Source organism: Aptenodytes patagonicus, chromosome 1, assembly GCF_965638725.1.
Source record: "Aptenodytes patagonicus chromosome 1, bAptPat1.pri.cur, whole genome shotgun sequence".
Classification (NCBI taxonomy): Eukaryota; Metazoa; Chordata; class Aves; order Sphenisciformes; family Spheniscidae; genus Aptenodytes; species Aptenodytes patagonicus.
In genome coordinates this window covers 152,180,212-152,204,753 of record NC_134949.1, presented here as the reverse complement: position 1 = coordinate 152,204,753, position 24,542 = coordinate 152,180,212, and the positions used below count along the sequence as shown (strand labels likewise).

At 42.9% G+C, this 24,542-nt stretch overlaps 1 protein-coding gene across 2 annotated transcripts in view; it reads right to left on the bottom strand.

Annotated features, from left to right (window-relative positions):
- Nucleotides 1-24,542, bottom strand: part of GABRB3 (gamma-aminobutyric acid type A receptor subunit beta3) — a 153,644-nt gene that overhangs the window by 100,730 nt on the left and 28,372 nt on the right. Inside the window, exons 1-3 of one of the 2 annotated variants that reach the window (XM_076358923.1) lie at nt 22,053-22,185; nt 21,781-21,872; nt 21,564-21,631 (exon numbers count right to left, since the gene is read on the bottom strand). The exons of the other annotated variant lie outside the window; for it this stretch is intronic. Coding sequence (XP_076215038.1) covers nt 21,564-21,631; nt 21,781-21,872; nt 22,053-22,132 — 240 coding nt within the window. The 5' untranslated portion in view covers nt 22,133-22,185. Of the gene's footprint in view, nt 1-21,563; nt 21,632-21,780; nt 21,873-22,052; nt 22,186-24,542 lie in introns of those variants that run through there. 2 annotated transcript variants of the gene reach the window in all.

Genomic DNA, 24,542 nt, shown 5'->3' with positions numbered 1-24,542 from the left:
GTGATGCCACCCTGACACTAAGTTATTTCACATGCAAAGGAAGAAAATGCAACACTTGCCAAAAACAATAACCTGAACAAAACCTGGGCATTCTACAGAGGGGTGATTAATTAGATCCATAACTTTGTTCTACTGCATCAAATCTAAACTGAACTAGTGAAATGTAGCATAGTAGAATACCATCTGATTTTCATACAGGAGATGATATACAGCATTTTAAAAAAAACCCTAATTCCCAATTGATATAAAACGTCACAGTATCACTAACTTCAGAAGTGAAGTATTGCGGATAGAGGCACACGTGCTGGGTCATGGGATGCTTTCAGCGAAGAAACGAGTTTGTCACCTGTATGGGGTGCATGACAGAGGAAGCAGGCCAGCGTCTGAGACGCATGTCATGTGTCAGCATCAAAAAGAGGAAAAAAACTTTCTGCAACAATTCAGGACGTTCTTGCAAGAAGGCAGCTCATTGCTTGCTACAAGCAGTCTCACTGGAAAACAGCACTGAAAATGCTGCAACTTCAAGAAAGGCTTTCAGTTTCAACTGGAGTATTTCCTTCCCTCCTCACTCTAATTCACAATTATATATAGCTACGTATGTTAGTGAGGTTATAAAATATATATGTTCTCTGATGGTTAAAGTGTAAAAAAACCTACTGAATGAATCTATCACAAAAATAAATGGGCAAATTATGCATCAAACAGGAGATTCAGTCTCTATTTTAGAGTAATTTCTAAAGCTGACTTGCTGCTCCAGTGGCAATCACTCTAATGCAATGACATGGTCTTTACAAATGCACATCACTGCGCGCACCTGGAGCTACCTTCCTGAGCTTGGACTGTAAGCATGACAGCAGGATCTCGAGGAGTATGAAATTATCCCAGTACGGCCCCAGTAATCAGTCTATCCTGAGAATCTAGGGCTTTCTGTGATTTTTGCGATAGCCGTGGTCTTACCTAGGAATTAATAGCCCAATCTAAGCATGCATCAGTCAATGACTTTTAGAATCCCAGTGTAGAAAAACACACTTAGTCAGGCTCTGCTTCAGTTCAACCAGCTTACTGTGTGTTTAAGGATTCACTGTTACACCTGTACATGCACCGCTGGCTGGTATAACCAGTCCCAATGCTACACCTCTCATCCTAGACTTCATCAGGCAAAAGATAGTAACATCCCTTCGCATCTGCCCCTGTCCAGAGTGAGGACCAAATACTGACCCACATATTCTTCATATACTCATTCAGCTAACTTAATAGAGCAAATAATACTCTAAAATCAGTAGACCTTTGTTGAGTGGATGTAACTTTACAAAGGATCATAAAGGTCTGCCTGATAGGGTATATTCACACCCTATCTTTTGAGATTAGTCAGTCAGAATTGACTGTAACCATAAATCTTCAGAGAAATATTTAATAGGTATGTAATGTTCACTTCTCTGAAGTACCTGATGCAACTGGATCCCACTGTGAAGGACTCAACTGTTCCATGGAAGCCTCTTTGGGAAAAAAGTTAACAAATAAATAAATGAATAAATAAATAAACAAATAAATGACCAAGCATATCTATGTAATAAATTGATTTCAAGCAGAGATTTGCTAGAGCATGACATAGAATATAGTTACAAAGCAAAGGTGTGATCATCATGTGCTAAAACAGTGGTGTTACCTGTGCTGTCTAAAGTAACAGTGAAAGTAAGAACTTGAAAGCTCAGGCTTTAATATGCCTCTGCATTCCTGGAGTTAGCTCTGCCATTGCTCCTACGTGGTAGTAAGTAAACAAAGGCTATTTTAAGTCTTTATTTTTCCACTTGTACTAAAGAGATTCAGCAGGCACACAGATGCCAGTTTTGTTACACAGGCCCTTTTACTTTGCTAGGAGCGCTTAGCACTATTGAGTAGTGCTATTCCAATAGCACTGTAGTTGTTTCCACATTGCTAAAAAGTACTATGGCATCAAAATTATACTTTGTCTGCCAGAATATATTGATTTTGACAAAATGTCATTTAGAAAAAAAAACTGTTTGAAGAAAATCAATGTTTTGTTGCAGTATTTCAGTAAATATTTCAGTATAGTTTCATATTAATTAGCACTACATTGAAAAAAAAATCAGCGTTATGATAAAAAACATTTTGGCTGCTCCCAAGAAATATTTTTTAAAATACGTTCTATTGAAAATATTTAAATATTAATTTTTTGTTGAATCTATGCCAAAACAAATGTGTAAATAATAAAATTGCCATTAAGTGGACGGTCTGGTTCCCACACAGCTCAATTAATGGTTTGCATCTGGAAGTGGCCTCAAGAGAAGACTTCACATCACAGTAAGTCTATTACTTGGTGTCCTCCTCCCCTACACTCCAGACTTCTTTTGGAAGGCTTCTACAGGGGTTCTTCGTACCCTGCAAGAATAAGAGCTCTAATTCCTCAAAAGGCACCTTGAGTCTGTCGTCTGCCTATCTGAGCATAGCAGGAATCCACACTGGAGTTTGACAGCTCACGGCTGTTGTTGAGGAGGGGTGGAGAACGTATAGGCACTTGTGACTTCTCTTGCACCATCCGGTCACTCTGCCAAAATAGTCTTGGAAGACCAAAGCCCCTAGAGAAGAATTTGAGCAGTCTGCAGCATCACAACAGACTGAGAAAAGTATTGTGAGGATCAGCTTCTCCCTTTGTCTGCCCACTCTCCATTCTCCTCTTGCTCTTCAGCATACCTGAAGCTACAATGATTGACTTATCTGGAAAACCCTGTACTGGTTCCAGGGTAGATAACAGTGACGAAGATGCTGAGGTGAAGAACGTGAGCAAGTACGTACTGAGAAGTTAAGACTGTGTGTCAGCGAAAGGTCTGTGTGTGTAGTGGGAACCACAGATTATGTCTAACCTGAGACACCTGGGAACTCCTCACCAACTCCTGAATACGGGTGTGTCTCCAGGCGCCATACCTCAAGCATGCCCTGACCACAGGAAAAATACCGTTTTCCACCTTTCTATGACGCAATAAAAATTGTATTGTCCATTTCAAGAGATGCAATACTTAATCCTGATCTCTATTCGATTTTCTGTCCTAGATTTCACAATTACTTAGTTCCGAAGCTTTATCCTTTTTGGAAAGGGAGGAGTCAGGAGTTCTTGAAAGAACACCGCATCTGCTCTCAGTTCCTATTCTGCATTAAGAAATACAGATTTTAACAGCTTTCAAAATGTATTAGTTTCTTTTTTTAAAGTTCATTGAAGTTATCAGAAACTCTCACCTCGGGGATTACACACTCCTCTATACCTTATACTGTAGAACTCAGTACTGTAGGCAAAAGGAGCTTCAGGAAAAGCAGTCTCAGACATAAATTAACCCATGACTGAATTTCCAAAGACATTCGGATTTTCTCTTCTTGAATTCCCAGTAGCATAATTCAAACATTCCTTCAGAAAGATTTTTGAGGACTAGTGCAATTTAAAGCAAATGAACTGCTGCTTTGAGATTTCCAGACTGGAGAAGTCCAGAAATTTAGGCAAGAGTTTACAGTTTTTCCCCTTTACAGTCGCAGACAGACACACGCTGCTTTATACTGTTTGTACATTGAAGTTTTCTGGCATTCAGAGGAAACAGTTGGTGAAATCAAGCAACTTCCAGAAATCTGCATGAGTGCACGGAAGTAGATTTCACTGCAATGTCAGTGATTAACACTGGACAGCTTCGGGGCTTTAACGAGTGCAACTAACGACGATGATGATGCGTGTTATAACAATATGTTACAGAAAGTATGATCTACAAGGAAAAATGTGGCCAAAAACTATATATAGAGATATCCTTTATCTAGGTGCATATTAGCTAAATCAGCACAATCATTTATTTTAATATCCCTTAGCTTAAGCATTAAGAAACCAACTGCAACCACAGATATCCCTGAACTGAAAATCATGGAGGCTGGGAGATTTTTCCAGGGAAGTATCACTTTTTTGTGCTATTCATTAAACATCTGATACTGGCCCCAGTCAGAGGTATGATACTGGGCTAAGAGACATTCGGTATGAGCTGATACAGCAATTCTTACACCTGTTTACCACTGTTTCTCGTAAACAGCAGAGAAATCAGAATAACGATGAAGACATCACTTCACAACTAGTTGCTTTGAGTTATCTATATTAGCACTGTAGTTCAAATCGGGAACGTGCTTTTGAAGTGAATCTCCCAATGGCTCTCCCTTACTGTACCTTGGTTCACGCTATAAAGCTGTTTGGGAGCATGTCAACTTTACTCCTTTTGGAGGGACCCAAACCTGAGGTGCACACCTAAAGCTCCAACTATAACTTGTTATGCAGCCCACTGAACCAAACCAGAACTACTTCTACAAAGCAAACTCCCAGCAGAAGCATTTAATGTGGACATCAGCCACCCAGCTGCATTCTGCAGATCTGAACCTACTGGGCTGCACGGTACCAGCCTTTGTCACCAAAAACTGGACCAGATCTCTGGAAAGCAGGGTCTGTCACTGGTCTGCTGAAGGATGTAGGACATGCTTCCTCGCTTGCCTGTGGCCCCAGGACTATTTAACCCCTTTAGATGGAACTTTGAGACCTATCAATGAAAAGCGATTTCCACAGTTATTTCAATTGCATGGTTAACATGACATTCTGGTAATCAGTCCCCTTACAGATGTACAGTATTGTACCTTGGTTTTGTAAACTATCTATCCCTGCCCACATTTCACTTGTCAGGCTCTTCACTAGAGAAGAGATGCATTTGGGCAGAATCAGACCTTCTGGACCACATGAGCAGCTCGAAGGTCAGCCTGCAGAGCACGCAGGTAGGTCTGATCAGCTCAGTGCGGAGAAGGCATTTTTAATGGAAATCTTACAGATTGCTGCTATAAATGGAGATGTCAGTCGGCTTCATTCTCCACTGACGTGTTTCCAAAATAGACAATTTCCCACTTTTGTTAACATAAAGTCTGCAAAATAATTCTACGTAGCATTAAAAAAAAAAAAATCACCTGGTTTGATCAGTACACATCAAACAAATTTTTATCTGTGTTAACTTTATTGACATTTTCTCCCTCATCTCTCATGCACACTGAACATCAAATATTTCTTCGGAGCGCTACAAGGGAAAGTGGAAGGAAAGTTTGCATCACAGAAAGGCTCTAATGGTGCCAAGGGTGAAAAGCGTAGGGTGGTGGCATCCACACAGCTGGCCATCGCACCCAACAGGGACAACCTGCCGGTGCAGCATCAGCTATAGGTCTGAGGCTTGTTGACTCTGTAGTCATGCATTTCCCTTCAGAAAAAATTTCTTTGGGAAAAGCTGAACTGCAAACATCACTGGAGCCTTCTGTCACAGAAAACTGTGGGGAATTTTCACCAGCTCTGAATTCCTGCTGAGAATTCACCTTCGTTTAAAAGTTCAACAGGTATGGCTTAGTGAGGATGTTTAATAAGGCTCAATGCAGTACAGCCAGTACATCTGGTACAAAAAAAAGCTGAATTTATTAGGCCTACAGGTCAGTGTATAAATTTCTCAAAGAGACTCTATGGCTATGTCTCTACTACTGAATTAAACATGACTAGAATATTAAACATATACTCTGGCACTGAGGCCATCTGGCAAGAACATCTCGAGTCCTTACTATCAGACTTTCTCACCCTCCAAAGAGGGGTGGCTGTAGGCTAGCTGGGTATCAGAAGCGCCTCTGGCCTGTGCGGACTCCTGAGCAGCGCCTGGGAAGCCTTTGAGGGGGCACCAGCTGGCAGGGGCCAAAACCACTCCATGAAGCGCTCCAAGAATTTATTGGTAGGGTTGGTTGGACTTCCAGTACTCAGGAACATTTTCCAAAATTGTCGTGAAGTAGCCTATTGGCAGCAGTGTCTGTATGTGTGTGTCCCCTGCCTTTTCTGTGTAAAAGTCGAGAGAAGGAGCCGAGAGTCATGGTGGGATGGCAGAAGAAACACAGACACACAGACGCGCGCGCGCAAGCGCATGTCAGGGAAATTCAGTTCCCGGGGCTATTTCTTCGTGGTCCAGCAGTAACTGTTGAACTGTAAAGTCTTTAATAATTTCTTTGGGGTGTACACTAACTCTAACTGACACTGAGCCTCTGGAGATTACTGAATAATTAATAAAACATTTTTCTCCCCTTTTATCAGTGTCCAATGTTCTGGTATGTTTATCCCCATGAAGGGAAACCAAGGAAAAAAATGGTGTGGGACCTGCTGGTAGACAACAGACACTGAGTCAAAAAAACCTTTTTATTCAGTTTCTGTATTTTTCACCAGGAGTTTTGCTTTACCAGTATTAAGAAAACAATGTTTTGAAAATGTACTGATTGGCTCTTCATCAGGTAGAGCTTACAGTCAGAACAGCTGAAGGGAAAAATGGGAAAAGTTGTCTTAAATCAGCTTCTTGTTCCTCTGATCCCAAAGTGGCCAGACTGAGCCAGCTCCCAGCATGAACCGCAGCAGAGCAAGGACTACAGAAATACAACGCTGCCGAGTCATCTAAATGTCAAACGGACCCCGCTGCACACAAATTCTGCCCTCTGCTCATCCTGACAAGCTTCTCTCCATATCCCACCTAGATGGAAAGTGGGTATTAGCTCCAGGAAGGTATTTCCAACAGCGTTTTTCTTCCTTTTTGCCTGAAGGGAATCCTCAGCTTCTTATTTACTCTCTTGCATTGAGACAACAACCAACAGCTAGACTCCAGAAAAGAATCTGGCTACTTCCCAGACCTCTGGATTAAAAAAGCCCCTTTTCATACATAAAACTTACAGTAGAATACTAGACAATATATCAGCATGAATCATGACTGGCATTACAGTTGGCGGCCACTAAAGAGAACACCTGATTAACAGCAACAAAGATAAGCCGGAGAGTGATTAATGCAAAAGGGCAAGTTTTAGAAACACATCAGCATTTGAGAACTCCAGCCAATATTCTTGCAAAGCTAAGGAGTAAGTAACACTGTTTGCATCTGTATGAAGATGTTGAACTGAATACCAGCCGCAGTTCTGCTACATGTTTTGCTGGTTTTAGAAACAAGGAGAGGGCAGAACGAGACCTAAAATTCGTACAGATCATGGCACGATCAACAGAGGTAACTTTGAAATAAGTTTTTTCAAAGAAATGAAGATTCAAAGTATTTTCAGAATTTAGTCTTGTAATTATATATAATTCTTCTGTTGCTTTTAACACATTCTCCAATACTTACAATGCTGTGGTCCTAGTTTTTTGGGGAATATACACAGGATGGAAGGTGTGGCCACTTCTCCCCCTTTGAAGCACCCAAAAATTCAGGCTATGATACCTAACTGCTTAAAAATTCCACTCTTGGCGTGAAGATCTGCGTGTCTGTAGTTTTTGTGCCATCCTCTGAAGACACAATGAGATAAGCTGATGGTCAGGATATTGGCATTAGCACTGGATTGCTTTGCTTCTGCCAGTCTGTGTGACAGCCGACAGGAGATGGGCCGAAACCCCTTCTCTTTGACACCACTGAAATTGCACCACTGCATGTAATAGCCAAATTTGACACTGTATTTTCCCTGGAAGGAAAAGGAAAATGTGCTCCTCAGAAGTCTGATATGACATAACATGGTAAAATAGTCTCCTCTGGAGTTTTTTCAGTCAATCAATAAAATAAGTGTCTTGGAGGAATACTGAATACGTGTTTTTGATCACGTGGAGACTACAGCTCCTTCTGAGTAACTGCCTAGTTACCGATGGTTTTTGTGAAGAACAATAAACATACCCTGTCCCTGATGAGCAATGATAACCAAATAAAATAAAACTTTCACTCCACTACGATCTTACAGTAATCTAAAAATTGAACAATTCCCCCCCCCCTTCCTTCCCTGTGTTCTCTATTAGAAACAGCCACGGTTTATAGTATGGCTCACTACAGCAAAAGCACAGGTAGAGGATTTTTTTGCAAAGGTCTGGTCCCTCAAGTCTTCTAAAGATTTGACCCTTCTTATATTTATTTTTACAGCACAAATGTCTGGTATTAGAGTCAAAATAAACAAATAAGACATAGCATAACAGTATCATTAAAAATAAGCACCTCCTGTTTTCAAAGATATTAACATGCCTGTACTGACAGCCATGCCACACTAGTAGAAAAGGAGACACAGAAAAGGATTTGAAGCTGAGCGTTGAGCGATGAGGCGTGGTAGCCAGCTACAGACAAGGGTGTCTTGAAGAATATGAAAAAGCCTAAGTGGCAGTGGGTTGGTTGTGCTGCAAGAACTGATGAAAAAATATCGCACTTCTGACAAAAAGATGACCGGAAAGTAATAGACATGAAGATTCCACAAGGGACAACAGGGAGAAAAAGATGGAAATATACTAGTAGTCTCGGTAGAAGTTAGGACAAAATCTGGTTGCAGTGATAGATGACCACAATTCGACGACAGATTGGAAAGTAACCCTGACACTTTCATCCTTTGATTGCCTTCATCAACATTACATCTAGTCAATTCTTCACACCCATTATTTCCATATATCTGAAGATTTATCACTCATCTTTGAAAGGTAGTATTTCATTTTGTGTCCTCTAGAAGCAATTAACTAAATCCATCTTCTGAATCTTCAGCATTGTTACTGCATTACTGCTGTGTTTTAATCGAATTCCTTAGAAATGGTCTGCCATTAAGTATAGATTCATCATAACATTTTATTTCAGGTTTGCTTTGATTTTATTATCATGAAGGAGGTCACAATAACATATCAACGTATAAAGAGACACAGGGGATTCAACAATGCCACACATAGTAGGGTACATGTGACATTCAACATTGCTCTGTAAATGTTATAATCAAATGTTATAATCAAACAGCATATAGTGTTGCGAAGAATTTTAGAATGCATTTATTACCATGCTATGCAGTAGCAAGCATCAGCTACCTTCAAGCTCAGAAGGACTGGCTAATTGTGTGCCAGAAAATAGCAAGCTACATTTGTATTCTGTTTAATTCAGCAGTGTTTTCAGGGAGAGGGAGGGATCTGGTTTTCCTACAATAGATTTTTTTTTTTTGGAAGACTGCACCCCTTAGAAAAATAACAATCAGAAAATGCAGCCTCCTGCTTCAGAGCACAATAGATGTGGATAATCAAGAGTCAAGAGGGAAGAGAGAAAAATTGCAAAAGATTCATACAGGAGTCTCATGAGATTTGGTCACTTCCTTGAGCTATTAAAAAAAATCATTCAGGGACTTTTAGAGAAAAGTAGTAACAAACGAGTATGAGTTCTCTCTTAAAGACAGCTGTTCAGTGAGCACCAGCAGTCAAATTAATAGGTACACTTATCTGAGTGGAATAATTCTTTTTTCAGTTAAACCACTTTGCACATATAGAAGCCTTTGTGCCAGCAGGTTACTAAATGTCATTATACCTGTGTCTCTGTGGGTAAATTAGAGGAATATAAGGCAAGATTATGTATTAGAACCTTTTAGATGTGACTAATGAAGGAAAGGGATAACATCACGAGCGTTAGGGCTTGATTATTTCTTTAGGAAGGCTAAGCAAAAGGGATCTTCTTCAGAGGTTGAAATTATTTTTTTTTTTAATGTAAAGATAAAGAAATACTTCACTAATGGATAACAAGGTTACTTTATGCAAACTTCTGGCCTCCCTTTCCAAATTACAGCATCAGCATCCAATTCAAAAGGCACCTAACACCACATAAATGGGTGTGCCGGGAAAGACGTACAGTATCAACCTTGATGCAGTACTTTACAATCAGGTTAATAATATATGAGCATGCGACTAAAGTGGGTCTACTGGAAAGATAAGCTCATCAACTATCTTAAATGCATTTTCTAATTCACTGCCCATTTTTTTCTTCCTCTTTTTTTTTTTCTGTCCATTTAAGGGGGAGGGTTTATAAAAAGAATTGTAGGCAGATAATCAACATTTTTAAAATAGCTAATCTATTCCGAAGCTAGCTCAACCATTTTCCTGGAAAAAAATGGAAGAAATGCCAAAGGAGACACCATTTTTTGATTAAAAGGAAATGAGATATTTCCTCCTTAAAATTGATTTCTCTTAATCACCTCTCGTTCATCACACAAACACACAGGTACTGCTAACTACTTCTCTTCACATTCCGTAATCCCGTACTGCCCAAGGACAACTGCTTTCTCTGTCACACGAGGTAAAGGTGAAGTCCAGTCCACCTCATCTAGGCAATTAACTCGCACCTATATTCTAGGTGCCTAACGAAGGCTGCGTAGGGGACTCTGGTACTTTCTTCAGTTTGTTTTCATGAAGAGAGGTAAGTACTCTGGAAATGCTCCACAGAAAGACCATTATCTACCTAAACTGAGGTGAACAACATCTCCATCTGAGTTTAAGTGCATGTTAGCTGCCCAGTGTAGCTGGCTCGGATGCCACCTCAAGTTTGTTCTTCTCTTCGTTGATAGCTGTCGCCCATCTACCAGAGCTTTCTGCTCTGTGATGCAGCTCAACACACAGCTTTCAAACTGTGAGGGAAGTCACTGTCAATGGGTATGAAGCCAAGCAAGACCAAGAGACAGAGCTCGTCCCTGAGAAACAAGTTTGCAACAGTGGTTTCCCAGTGTGCAGAGAATATCTGTCCACCTATTTTCTCTAGAAAACACATTCCCAAAGAGAAACAAAGAGCTCTGACAGCAGAGCAGAATCAAGAGGACATGCAGGTGGCACTCACTTCACCTACGTCCAGAATCATAACAGATGGGCATTTGGCCCAAGCCATGTTCCCTGTACAGAGAATGGAAAGAAACAAGCTCTCTACAATGAGTTATCTTCTAATATAGGTACTGCCAGTCAGATAGGATGTATCACCCTCTGGAGAGTCGCAGCTCTCCCACTAGAAAGGGTGACTACATAACTTCACATGGATGCAACAAATTGCACTTTTTGGATATATCTAGCCTAGCAAATAATGCGCCAGGGAGTTTTCTGGTCTGAAGTACAAGTGGCATGGCATGGTGTGGCATGGCACAGCTTGTTTCTATCTAGATCAACTTATTTCACAGCACAAGTAGCTGCATCCAAGCTGCCTACTGGGAATGGACCTGGCCATGTGCTAACCTCCAAAGAGTACTCAAGCATCATCTGGGAAAATGCTGGACCAAATCCATGCTAATGATTAACATATGATGGGTGCATGCCTGAGCTCAGGCATCATGCTCAAGCACAGAAGTCTTGACATTCTACAGATTATCAGGAGCGTCACAACTCTTAAATCTAGCAGATCCATAGCTTATGGGGTCCTTTTGAAAACAAAATCAACGGTCATATCTATTCTGCAAGTCCTGCAAACATTTTCCTATGCAAAGTTCCAGCTGGTTTGGGAGATGTTTTTGTTATCCAAATAGAAAGCCTGTTTTACATGATTGGAAAATGCTTAGAAAGGCCAAATGTTGTTTTCTGAATATCCTGGGAGGTCAGAAGCTAAAGCAAATCACTGCTGGTGCGGAGAAACACAGACATGTCATTGTGTTATATTACAAAAAAAGGCCTAAGTTCATCTTTTGTAACTTTAATGAATAACAAGACTTACTGCATTTTACTCAGTACTCCCATCCTGAGCTGGTGTATTTTAAAATTCAGAATTTAAATGCATTTTTGTATTGTCTATTATTTTCAGCTTCAAAATTTCAGTGCATTTTAAAAGGCACAGTGGCATCAGAAACCACCACAAAAAATAGCTATCTGCTTACAAAATAACTTTTGATTAAGTAGAAAAATGGTTTCCACTAGTTTACATTTTAGCATTCTAAGTCTGGCAGATTCAATTTCTTACTCTTCCAGACTTATTTCCCACCGAAAAATATGAGAGGGGCTCAGCTTCCCTGCATAGCCAAGCTCAGCTCCTGGAAGGGGAAGCCCTCAGCTCTGTAATTCTGTACCAGCCCAGGCCCAAAGGGTGGAGGGCCCTGCCCAGCCAAGCTCATGTGGCATGTGAATTGGATTAGACCTCAACATCTGACATTATACCTAAGCAATGAGCTCACGTGCTAAGCCTATGATTCAAGTAACCACTTGAATGGGAGATGTTAAAATATCCCTCATGTGATCGGGAAATAGCCATGTGTGACTCAAAGGAATGAAGCTCTTCCTTTCAAGTAACTTTAGGGTTAACAGACCAGCAGAGTATGGCAGTGGGGCTATCTTACATCTCAATTAAAAGAGCAAGGGATGAGCTATTTTTAATCACATGGATTTGAGCTTGCTTTTAAAGGTTACCTTCTCTGTCCTACGCATAGTTCAATTCAAGACTCACACAAAGTCTACCTCAAAAACCCTCCATAGTTCAAACTGTATACAGAATTTTACATGCGTTAACCTGCTGGGTAATGTAACCTTACTTAGTGCTGCTAAAGATAAGCTGCGTACCAGTTCAGCAGAGTCTTCTACTTACCTTCGAAAAGGCAGGTTAAGGAGGAACAATAGGTGGAATTCATCCCAACATTAACTAAAAACTGAGCATCTATCCTAGGACAGTCAACTCCTCTCATTGTCTTCTCCATCCCATTACCCTGTTAGCACTTCTAGACAGGCACTTCTGGGGGGCCAGTCATCCTTACTGTCTTAAATACCTGTCTTAGAACAAAAAATACTGTCTTATGGAAGTGCTTCTCTCTCTTAAAGGGAGCTCCGATGATCAGCTCTGGCTGGATGCTGGTCATACGCTGGATAACCTATTTAAAGCTTGTGAAACAAGCCGTAGTCAAGGACCTAAGTCCCACTGATACAACCATCCTGTACAGAGCTCTGTATTGACATTAACTTCACAGCTCCCAGAAACTGTACTAGCTGCACCAGAGGCACCTCTGGCATCTCTGCAGAGTGCTGTATTGTGCCACGGAGACATACCCATGAACTAATGAAAATTCAACATTCATATTAGTATAAAGAAAAAAGTCATTAACTGCTATTGAACTGCCAATTATCCAGTGTAACTGCAGACCTCCCAGCACAGCTGTTTTACCTTCCCTCTCTGCTGTATGCAATATTACATTCACATTGCAGGTTACATTATCACAGCAACCTGTAACCGGCTCCTAACTGCTGAGAGAACAAATTATTTTGCCAAAATTATCGGTTCAAATCCGTAATAGTGAATAATGAATTAGACATGCCTAGACTTGGGGATTTTTTCCTTGCAATCTCTGTAGTTATAAGGAACTGTGAAATTCAATTACAAATATTAAATGAACTCTCCTTTTGAAATTATTCTTCTTCCAGCTATTTTTTATGACTCTGGGGAGGAAAAAGAAAGTTTGTCCTGGATAAGCTAAAACCCCCAATTGTAACTAAATATTACTCAACCTCTTCCACTGAAAGCTTTTATTATCCTTCAGTATTGATGGACTGCACTTGATACTACCCAAGTTTAAATTCTTTATATAATCAAATCTTTATGAAAATGAAAATTGTGGGGAGAAGTGTATCATTGCTAAATGATCCTAATGCTCTGGTGACACTTAAATGAAAAGTACTCTCTCTGAGAGTCTTAAGACTCACGAAGTCTCAAGTTACAAATCATGGGAGGTTGCAGAGTACACCAGAGAAGTATTAACACGTGTTTACTTTATTCTTCCCTAGGCATCCACTACCAGCCAGTATCAGAGTCAGGACACTTGGCTGGGTGGACCTTTAGTCAGATGTGTCATGGATGTTCCTGCGTTTGTATGCTGTCTTCTGCCAAGCATGAGATTGTCTGCCATGTCTTATCAAATTGCTAAGCTTTCTGTATGACTACAGACATTAAATTATCTGAATAAGCACTCCGTGCATGAATAAAAATCATATATATAACACTCTTTCCTTTCTCTCTTTTCTTCTGTCTTCAAAGGAAAGGGAAAAATTGCTAGGCATAGAGTAGGTATTAAACCATAAAGTTTCTGTGAATTTTCCACTGCTGTATAACTTAACTGAGTGTATTCCTTCATTACTTGGGCATAATGAAAGGCTGTCAACAGAAGTAAAAATTTACTCATGGTTACAAGCACAGAAGTCCCGACCTTGTACTTTACGCCTCTTTTTTTTATGACCAGTGTATTTGAAAGGACATACATGCGATACCTGTTGCAATCAATGCAAAGATACCAAGAACATGATGAAGATACATACACAACGTTGGTAACTAATGACATCTCAGATGGCATGGCATATCCTTATGACACTGGCACGTATTACAAACGACCTATGGGAGACTCCTGATCTTCTGCAGCATCAGCACGAGACCAGCAGGGGCATCTGAAACCACACCAAGACATGCTTGTGTGTACAACTCAGGGGAGCACTGACAGAAATTATAATTAAATCAGAGCACAGATTCACAACATACAGTGCTGGAAGAGATCTCAAAGCATCAGCTAGCCCAGCCTTTCCAGAGGCAAGAGCAACACCATTGGAAGAGCTATTTTTCTAGTCTCTTCTTGAAAACCTGCAACAAAGGAGATGCTACAACAAATCTAGTTAGCTGAAAACTAATCTGAAATCAGTTAATTAATTTATTCAGGTCTTACTTCAATTGGTTCTAAAGAGCAGCTCATCATCATCCTCTCACCACCAGCTTCCTACATATTGGGAAATCTATGTCCTCTCTCCAACCTATTTTTCAGTGCTGAACAAACCCATTTACTGCAACATTGCCACATACGGCCTGTTTTCTAATTATTTTAATTAGAAACATTTGTTTCCTTTCCTTACACCACCTTCCATTGTTTCCATCTCCCTGCAAGCCAGTGCAAAAACACTGGACACAGCACTCTTGCTCAGGCTTCACTAATGGTGGACAGAGAAATCCCTGTGACTCGTGAATGACACTTCTATTTATGTACCCGAGCATAAGATAGGTCTTTTTTCAATTGTATTGCACTTGTGACTTGGATTAACTTTTTCACTTGCTTCAGACTCTGGTCCAGTAAAACCTGCACATCCTTTTTTTCTGTGCTGCTGCTTTGCCAATTCTTTCTCATTTTAAGTAATGGATTCTTCCTTCCTTACAAAATGTAGCACTTTGTGCTTGCCCCTTCTTTAGTTAGGGCCATTCCTCTAATTTGTAAACATCATTTCAAATTCCCGTTTTGCCCCCTGAAATGTTTGCAGTTATTCCAGACTGATGTCATCACAGATTGTATCTATTTCATCATCCAAGTCAGGATGATTCAACCTTGGCAGCTGGAGTTGGCTTTTAAAAAGCCTCTTGCCACCTCCCAGCAACATTAACTACCTCCTTGTCTCTGCATTAGCAGGTATTTCTTCCCCTTCACAACAGCCGCTTTCTTCTGTGGATAAGCAGAAGCCTGTCATCAATTCCCTTGGCCAAACAGGAGTCATTCTCCTATCACGCCGTCTGCTACAAGCACTTCTCTCTCTGTCAACAGGAACTATGAAACATGACAGGAGTGGAGAGACAGTGAGGCAGGCTGGGGGAGTTCACGCGTACTGTCCCGGGGAAGAAAAACGGATGGGGCCAAGCGGATTAGAAGGAAGGATGCTCTTTTTGCCAGCTGGCAACTAGAGGGCAGGTAACCTGCTAAGATAAGACTGTCCTCCAGGAGCAGTACCCGTTGCTGCCCTCTCCTAGTGGATGGCTGCTGGCTCACCACCAGCACGGTGATACCACTCTTTGCAGGGCTATGCTGGCTTCAGGAGATGCCTCCCTGCTTGGGCAGTATTTCTTTCTTCTCCTTCCTTTTTTTTTCCCCTATATTATCTATCAAACACATACATATATGTATACACACACACACAAAATGATTTATATGGTCTATCTGCCTTATCTATTTAGTATGATCTACTAGCCTCCCTACGTACATTAAATTATAAAATATATAAAAGCAAAAATCAGTATATAAAGTTATATATTCTATTTTATACTCTTGTGATTTGTGATCAAGCTATAAGCACTGCACACATGAATCTTCTTCTACCTAGAAAACTTGTGTTTGCAATAAAAATGATTATGCAATCACTCTATTAGTACAACTCATTTAATTTCCCCATCTGAATCTTCAAAGCAAAATATATCACAACTCAGTTATGATTTCCTGCATGAGGTACCTTTGAGATTCTGTTTGCAAAGTATTTATAAAGTAGCTGTTTATGGCAGGAAATATAAGCTACATTTATAATAGGAAACATAGGTTACATTTCACCATGCCTAGCTGCAGCCACCTGAAGACTAACCAAGTTGCCTTGGCTCTCTCCATAGCCATTCAGGAAAGATGGACGCCTCCCAGAAAGATGAATCCTTCCATCTTAAAAAAGAACCCATGCAGATGTCTAAGATATCTCTTACAAATTAGTGCCTACCTCCTCCTGATTCCAGAGGGAGCCTGGAGAATGACACCTAGGGAACAATTCACTTACCTAAGCAAGGGTGTCTGGTGCCATTTTGGATGCCCTGGATTATGCAGGACCCCTGCATAGGGCTGGCAGGTACAGCACAGGATCTATGGGAGTCCCCTACCCTTCTGGAGGGACAGCTGGAGTCCAAACAGGATACCTTGAGGCACCTAAAATATCTAAGAAGCACTATTCAAGTGTCTTCTTTATTTTAAGATAAATAGTTCTCTGGACTCCATTGCCTGTATTGACACAGATAAAACTCAACTGTTTAAACTTCAGGAGCTGGTGTCATGTCTAACACATATGCACAGAGCACACAGACAAGGCAGAGGACTTGCAAGAGGTCTGCACCAACCTGGACTGGAAATTGGAGGGCAAGTACGATACCATGCAACCGAAGTGACAGTAGACACCTTTGCCTAAGCAGCCACATTCTGTTCTAGATCCCCACTAACTACAGTTGTAGAGCTTAGCAATCCAGCTCACATTTAGACATCTAATTGTATACATCTCAATTAACAAGAACTGAATCCCACCCCATGTTTTAGACATCTAAAGTTAAGACGTGACAAAACTCATCCACAGAAGCATGAAGGTTCTGCACCTTCGGTACTTCAGGTGAAGTACGAATTAATTCACCTAAAACTAATCATTTATGAATCACTATCTAAGGAAGGTAGACAATATTTGCCCTCGGTGAGTAAGAACTTTAATTGACCTTAAAGCAGCAACTAAAACACAGTTTGTCAGAAAGACGTCAAAATTGCTTTGAAAATCAGCAGGCACCCAATGAAGTCCATATGGGTACTTGCAGTTTTATAATGGAACATATGTAAAAATAAAAAATTACAGTGTTAGCACAGAACAGATTACATCTTTTTCAGAAACAACAACTCGTAAGTTTTATGGTCTGACTTTATGTCAAACTAATTTTCTGAGTACAGTATTCTCAAAACAGCAGGATGACTATATAGCCAATGATGCAATGATGCCTCCTGCGTTTTGCTAGTTTGAGTTTAACTTTATCGAAATTAGGGCCTTTGAAAAACCCTGGATGAACAGCTCTGAAGTCCCCTCTATATGCAAAGAGAATGCAGACAGCGCTTTAGAGAGCAGTAGCACAAGTTTCCTTCCTTGCAGGAGATTGTACTATTCTCTGCAAAACATTATCTCTAAAGAGAAAGGTTCATTGTTGCACTGATCCCCTTGTTTTCTCTATCCACTTTACAGCTTTACCTCCCACAAACTATAAAACACATCCTAAAACAATGGGAAAATGAAAACACAGCACCTATTTGTACTATTTGTAACAATAGCACTTATTCCAGCTATAATGATGAGTTTAAAGAGGGGGTTATTTGGAGGCTCAATGTATTGATTATTTAACTTCCTAAGGATAAAAAGCTATGGGAGTATTTGGGTGCTTGAAAATTATATGCCTGGAACTAACGCATTTGATTCACAGACCAAATGTTGAACAAGAATCGGACTATACAAATTCACAAATTGTGGATACTGTCTGATCGGAAACAGGCTGACAAACTAGTAAAAAGCACGAGAACCATTTATTTTTTTTTCTCTAAGCAAAACATACCTCTAAAACACAGAAAGTACAGAACACAATCAACCCAAATCATGTAAAATGGTAAATTATAACTATTGCAATGACAACAGTAATCTTCCATACTCTTTATTTGTAAAATGACTTACAGAATTTTCTCAGTACGTCTGTTATTATTGATTAGCATTGTGTTTGGAGATGTACATTAATGTACCTTTTACATGCATTTACAGCAGTTTTAAATGCAATTATTGGATGTATGCACAAAAATAGGTAGGTGGTTAAGTACCCAATTACAGGTATAATTTGTGAAATAGGCAAATAGTAACGGGAAAGCAGGCACAGGTAAAGCAGGGAAATAAAGCACATATGGAGATACACATATATATGCACGTGTATATGTGCAGGTCATTAACAGACTGCAGCCCTTCCTTGAAAAATGCACTTCTTACATTCAATTTCATTAATTCATTCTTGCTACCACATATATAACTCAAAGTATAAATATCAGAGTATATTATTTTTACTTCATAAACGTTTAGTATTTTCAGTATGATGTAAACAGTATAGCAGAGTAACAATTTCAATAATGCTACTCGATATTTTCAAGATGCTATGAGATCAGATAGAAATTGCTTATTTAAAACTTTTCAGTAAAACAATTTGATGCTGTGCAGTCCTGATAGTTGCATCAGTCCTCCTGATCCAGCTTAGCATTTCAGCATCAAAAGTAAAGAAAAATGTTAACTGTTCCACGTAGTCTGAGGAAGATGCACATCACTATTCAATAAGTCTATTCTAAAAAATAGCTACAGGTAGTCTGGATGTACAGAGGGCAAAGGATCTTTAATAATTTTCAACAGAAAGACTAAAAATACACAAATAAATATTTAAAATGCTGGAAAGCCGCATGAATAACTAGTAACTGAAGATTCATAGTGGAATATATTATATTTAAGCCTACAGTTTGATTGAGAATAGAAAAGAGTATGATACAAGCTGTAATTCTTGTTACAAAGAATTGTCATCACAACACTGAAAGCTACATTACAGGCTGCCTAGAAGGCAGTATGATAAAACGTGCTGTAATAACTTTTTATTTATATTCATAAAATTGAAGAATGTTAATTCTCTGGTTATTTTATTTTTAATATAGAGATGAATTTTAACAAGCTAATTTATAAAAGGTTACACCAATGTCTAGATTTAAATCAAAGGAATTAATGTCCATACTACCACAGTTCATAGAGAGAAATTCTTGTAAGACATTTCAATAGTTGATGAGGATAAAGGTCAATGCTCACAATATCTGCTTGGAATTAAATGAAAGAATATGTCAGAGATTAAAAGTTTAGTTGGTAACCAGCATGAAGTTCAACAGCTATGCCTCAGGTCTTCAAACTAACTGACTGACCGGTTTTTTTCCCCCGCCAAATTACTATCTTAGAATGTATACTTCAGTAATCTTGAAAAGCTCCTTCTGTTCATCCTTGTTCACCGTTTCCTGATATTTACTCAAGAATCTTTGCAGATTAGTATAAAGTTACCTAAAATGAGTGGAAGTAATAAATTCAGGCAGTATTTGAATACAGCTGTGCTTAGTCAAAGATGACTTCTTTCACAGGGAGAAGAGACAAGCTCAGCTGAAACTCCGGTTGTAGTAAAGTGTTCACCAACCAGAAGCCCTTTCTGCCCATTTTTGCTGAAGTAAATTAATACAGTTTTTGTAACAATAGTACTTTAGCAATTCCCTTCAGAAACACATATTTGTTTCTGTTGCAAGATCTGTATTGATATTTTTCAGACTTTGCATTGCCCCATCAGAGGGCACGGAAAAAAACTCTTCACTTCTTTAGAGCTCTGGCAACTAGCGGAATACAGCGGGCACTGACTTGTGGGGCAGCTAGAAACTGAAGTAATTGTTATGCTGGCTCACTGTCTGGGAGAAATGGCGGGCACCCATCCTCTTGAGGAGCTCCTGCCTTATTCAAGATCTAACTACCCAGTCTAGCAGCACAACAAGCAGTGTAATTACTTACTTTTCCTTATACCCCTGCTACAGTGGGTTGGACAAGTTGTTATTTAAACCTAACAGGCTCTCCCACAGCTGGGGAAAAGGAAAAAAAAAAGCACAAAAAGCACCATACATACCCTCATTTTCTTTCCAGTCCCAGTCTGCCTCTCTCTGGTATTTATTGCTTATGTGGCACTTCACATACACAAAGTGTTATATATTAATTTAATGCATAATGTAGTGCTTCCCTAAGTGTGGAGCATAGCCAAAGGTGGGGAAGGTGGCAGTGGGGATAGTGAAGTCAGACTTTTCAATTACTCTTCAAAGACTCAGCTTCCATTTTTTTGAGAAGCAACCCTACAGGTACAGAAGAGCCTGTGGAATACACGAGGTGTCTCTCCAGCTGCCTGAATTTGCAGGAAGCCTAAAATGAACTCTTGTAAATAAGAACTATCTCGTTTGTCTCTCCTGAATGAGTAGAAAGGCAGACGTTGGTGGCCCTTCTAACTGCAAACAGGTAACTGTATCTCTGTTAAAACCACTCTGTGAAAGATCGGAAGCAGAGTAAGAAGTTTCTATCTCAGAATTTTGGGTAGAGTGGGTAAAAGAAGGGGCAGGGTTAATGAAAATACACAGATCATGTATAAAGCCAAGCTATGCCAGCTTGTAACACTGCAACAGTGCATTGAAGGAGGGGTAGTGCTGGTGTTGGTGCTGTATTTACTAAAAGAGAGCTCAGCTTCCAAACGTGCAGAATTATTTTTAATGCCATAAATGTAACTACAGCATTACAGAGTAGGCTGGTCTTTTACCTCAGGCTTGCAAAAGAAGAATAGAAGGAAAAAATCTGAGATACGGCAGAACAAGTAGTTTGCTCAGAAACATGAAAAATCCACCTCAGATTTAGGATTAGGACAAGAAACAGCAATTCTACCTTCCAACCCCAAACTACTGAACTGCACAGACCAGGGGACTGAACCGCAGAAACACACTAAACACCTCCCTTTTCCTCAGTGAACCTCACAGCCCCCGAACAGTATCACTTTGCGAAGCAAATTTACAGTTCCTCCAAAGTCCATACGCAATTGCGCCTGCTCTAGAAGCTCAACAATAATTAACACGCTCGCACATGTCAGAGTTTACCCACCGACAAGCTGGGCTGGTTTTTTTCCCCCTGAACGGCGCAAGAAGCGAGGAGATGCCGACAGCCGCGGCCCTCCGCCACCGGGAGCCCCGCCGGCCGCCGTCAGCCCGCTCCGCTCCGCATCCCGCCGGCTGCGGGGCCGCGGCAGGTGCCGGTGGCCCGGCGGAGCCCCAGCGAGCTCCGGCCGGCGGCGCCCGGGGGGGGGAAGGGAGGAAGAGGAGGGGGTCAGGCGGCCCGGCACCCCCGGGCTCTGCCGGGCCACGCACACCCGCGGAGGCGGCCGCCGGCAGCGAGAGGGGAAAGGGGGGAAGGGGGAAAGCGCGTCTCCGGGGAAATAAAGTTTTCAGGCGGAGAGGGCAGCGCTCGGCGCCCCGCGCAGCTCGGCCGCCGCCCGCCCAGGCAGCAGCGACTTCGTGCGGAGGGATGGAGGGAGGGGGAACGGGCGGCTGTAACCCGCCGGGGGGCAGCCCCGGCGCCGGCCCTGGCCGCACCCCCCGCTACTCACCATGTTGACTTCGGAAACCATGTCGATGCTGGCGATGTCGATGTTCATCCCCACGCAGACGGGCGGACCTGCGGGCAGAGCAGACCGTTACTCGCCGCCGCTCCGCGACCTGGCGGCGAGAGGGGCCGCGGGAGCCGGCTCCGCCGTGCGGGAGCGGCGGCGGCCCCGGGGCGAGGGGGGGGAGCTCCGGGCGGCGAGCCCGGCCAGGGGGACTCACCTCCGAAATCCGGCCGGAGGCGGATGTCGTAGCCCTTCAACAATTTATCCACAGTTTCTTTCACGAAGGACATGTTGCCGGGATCGTTCACACTGTAGGGACGAGAGACGAGGGGGTGTGGGGCGGGGGAGGCAGAGGACGGGGCGCGGGGGACCGGGGGCGACGGCGGGAGAGGGGAGCAGGGCCGGGGGGGGAGGGGGGGGGGGAGCGCATCAGCTTGTTCCCCTGGCGAAACGCATCCCGCGCCGCAGCCGGGGCACGCTGGCTCCTACCTCTGGGCGCAGCAGACCACGGCCACCAGGACGGGAGCGGAGAAGATCCCGAAGATCCTGCCTCCCCCAAAGCCCCACATCCCTCCGCTCCGCACTCCCTCCGCGCAGCAGCAGCCGCCGCCGCCGCGATCCGGCTGCCCCGGCTGCCGCTTGAGGAAGAGGCGGAGGCGACAGTCCCCGTCCCCCCCTCGCTCCCCCCCAAAAAAAATCCCCCACCCCCTGCCGCAACACCGCTGCCCGGCCGCCCGCGGGAGCCGCCCGCGCACCCGGCTGCGCCCACCCCGCGGCCGGACGCCGCCGAGCCCCGGAGGAAGCCGCCCTCCGCCGGAGCCCGGCCGCCTGCCTCCCCTCCGCCCGCCGTCCCCACACGCCGCCGCCCGCCCTGCCGCCTTCCCGCCAGCCGGGAGGGGAGGGGAGGGGAGGGCAGGGCGCCGCCGTCCCTCCCGGCGGAGAGCCCGAGGAGGGGCGCCGTGGGGAGCGGGGCTCGCCGGTGCCGGCAGCAGGGGGCGGTGGCTCCCCCGGTGCCGCCTCGGGGCACGCCCGCCCGCCCGGCCACGGCACCGGCCCCGCGGCACCCGCTCTGAGGCGGGGGTGCCCCCTCGCAGCCCCCGCGGGGGGCTCCCCGCAGCCGGCTCCTTCTCTTCGGGAGGGCGAGGGGATCCCCGGGGTGGGAGCGGGTCTGCGGTGCCTGGGCAGCCCGCCGGGACACCCCTGGAGCCGGATGAGAGGGGGCTGCCCGACGCTGGGCTGGGCTGAGGGGGCACAGGCCTGGCCTAAGCCCTGGGGCAGGCCGCCCTCCCCTGCCCCTCAGCCTGCCCCAGGCGGGGTGACTGCGCCCAGCTGCCCCTTGGTGTGTCCTGGGAGTGATGCCAGGTGGGAGGCCGCTGGGGCAGGAGAGGGAGTTGGCCTGGGAGCCCGGCCCCGAGCCACACAGGGCCAGAGGGGGTCCCTGCCACGGCCAGGGGTGCAGTGTGCATGTACAGGTACTGGGCCTGAGGCCCCCTTCAGCCATGCCTGTGAGGATGCCATCAGCACAAATCTAGATCGTCATGTTTTGCCAGGCAAAACCTCCGCTGGCTTCAAAGCGTGCATAGCCAGGCTTGTTACGCAGGACAGTAATGAAGGGAAACTGTGCTGGTGCCAAAGGGACGTCTGGTGAGAGCTGCCGGCTCTCTGTTGTGTTGCCTGTGAGCTTCTGGGTGCTCTTAACTTTGTATAAAACATTGGTTGGGGTGGAGACAGCACAGTTGTTACTATTGTTAACCTCCTTCCAGGTTAATTCGTCCTTTCAGCAGGGCTAACTGGCCTGGAAACAGAAGCACGCTGACTTGGCTATATTGCCTTTCATTCCAGAGCCAGCTCCTTCTCAATGCCAGACCTCTTCACCATGCTCTACCAATGGTGTAAACATGCCCTTAGGCAGCTCCTGATTCTGGTTACACTGCAATCGGTGGCCGCTGGTCCATGACAGAGCACAACATTTCACTAGTCAAGGGAGAAAAGCAATGTCTTTTTTCGCACTTCTTCTCCTACCACCTGTTTTTCCTTCTACATACCCCCTTCCCTTAGAGAAACTGCTAGGAAAAGGATGGGCACTTGAGGAATGCTGTGGTGTTGTGTACAGGTGGGAAAGCATGGATGGCTTTTCGTCTCTCCGCAACAAATTCTTGAAAAGAAAGACAAGTGCAATCCATGGTGTACGTCCTGACCTTGTTGCCGTTGCAGTTAATAATAAAGCTCCAATAAAAGAAGGAGCAGGCTCAGTTTTAAAAACAATATAAAACACTATAGGCAATGAGGGAAAAAGTAGAGAAACTGAGTGTTGCCCAATCTTGTGATTTCATTTTAAGTCTTGCAATATTTGGATTTTTTAATAGTGCCATAATTACTATGATTATAAAGTAAGTGAAAATCTTAGCTTTCATTTAAAAGCTAATAAGGCTTATGATGAAAGCTTGAGAATTGTGACACAAAGCATACATGACTCAAGGGCTCAAAAATGAAAAGTCAAATAATAAATACATATATATATTAAAAAAAGTTATTTGAAGGCCCCGGATCCTGATTTTTTTTTTAATGCTAGGGATGGGCAGTATTGAATACTAGTTCTTTCAAGAACTTCAGAGAAAGTGAATTTAGGGAAGGGTACCAACTCAGTTCTCTCCCCATAAGTGCTGAAAGAAAGTATTAACACTGAAGAAAATATTTCTTATGAAGAATTTAACGTGGCTTAAAAGCACATTTAAGCACTAAAAACTTTTCTTAAATAGATTGTCGGTTTTATAACAGAAATAAAATATTTTAGAGAACACTACTTCAGATTAATGCGCTATCCTGGTACTTTGGAAAGACATCTGAGGTAGGAATGAATCAACAGTGCTGTACAGTCTGTCATATTTTATGACTTCATTTAAGTATTTGTCTTCTTCATCTTTCAGAGCAACCGTTTCCATTTACTTGTGGGTCGTTTAAAGATAATCCAGGTTGGAG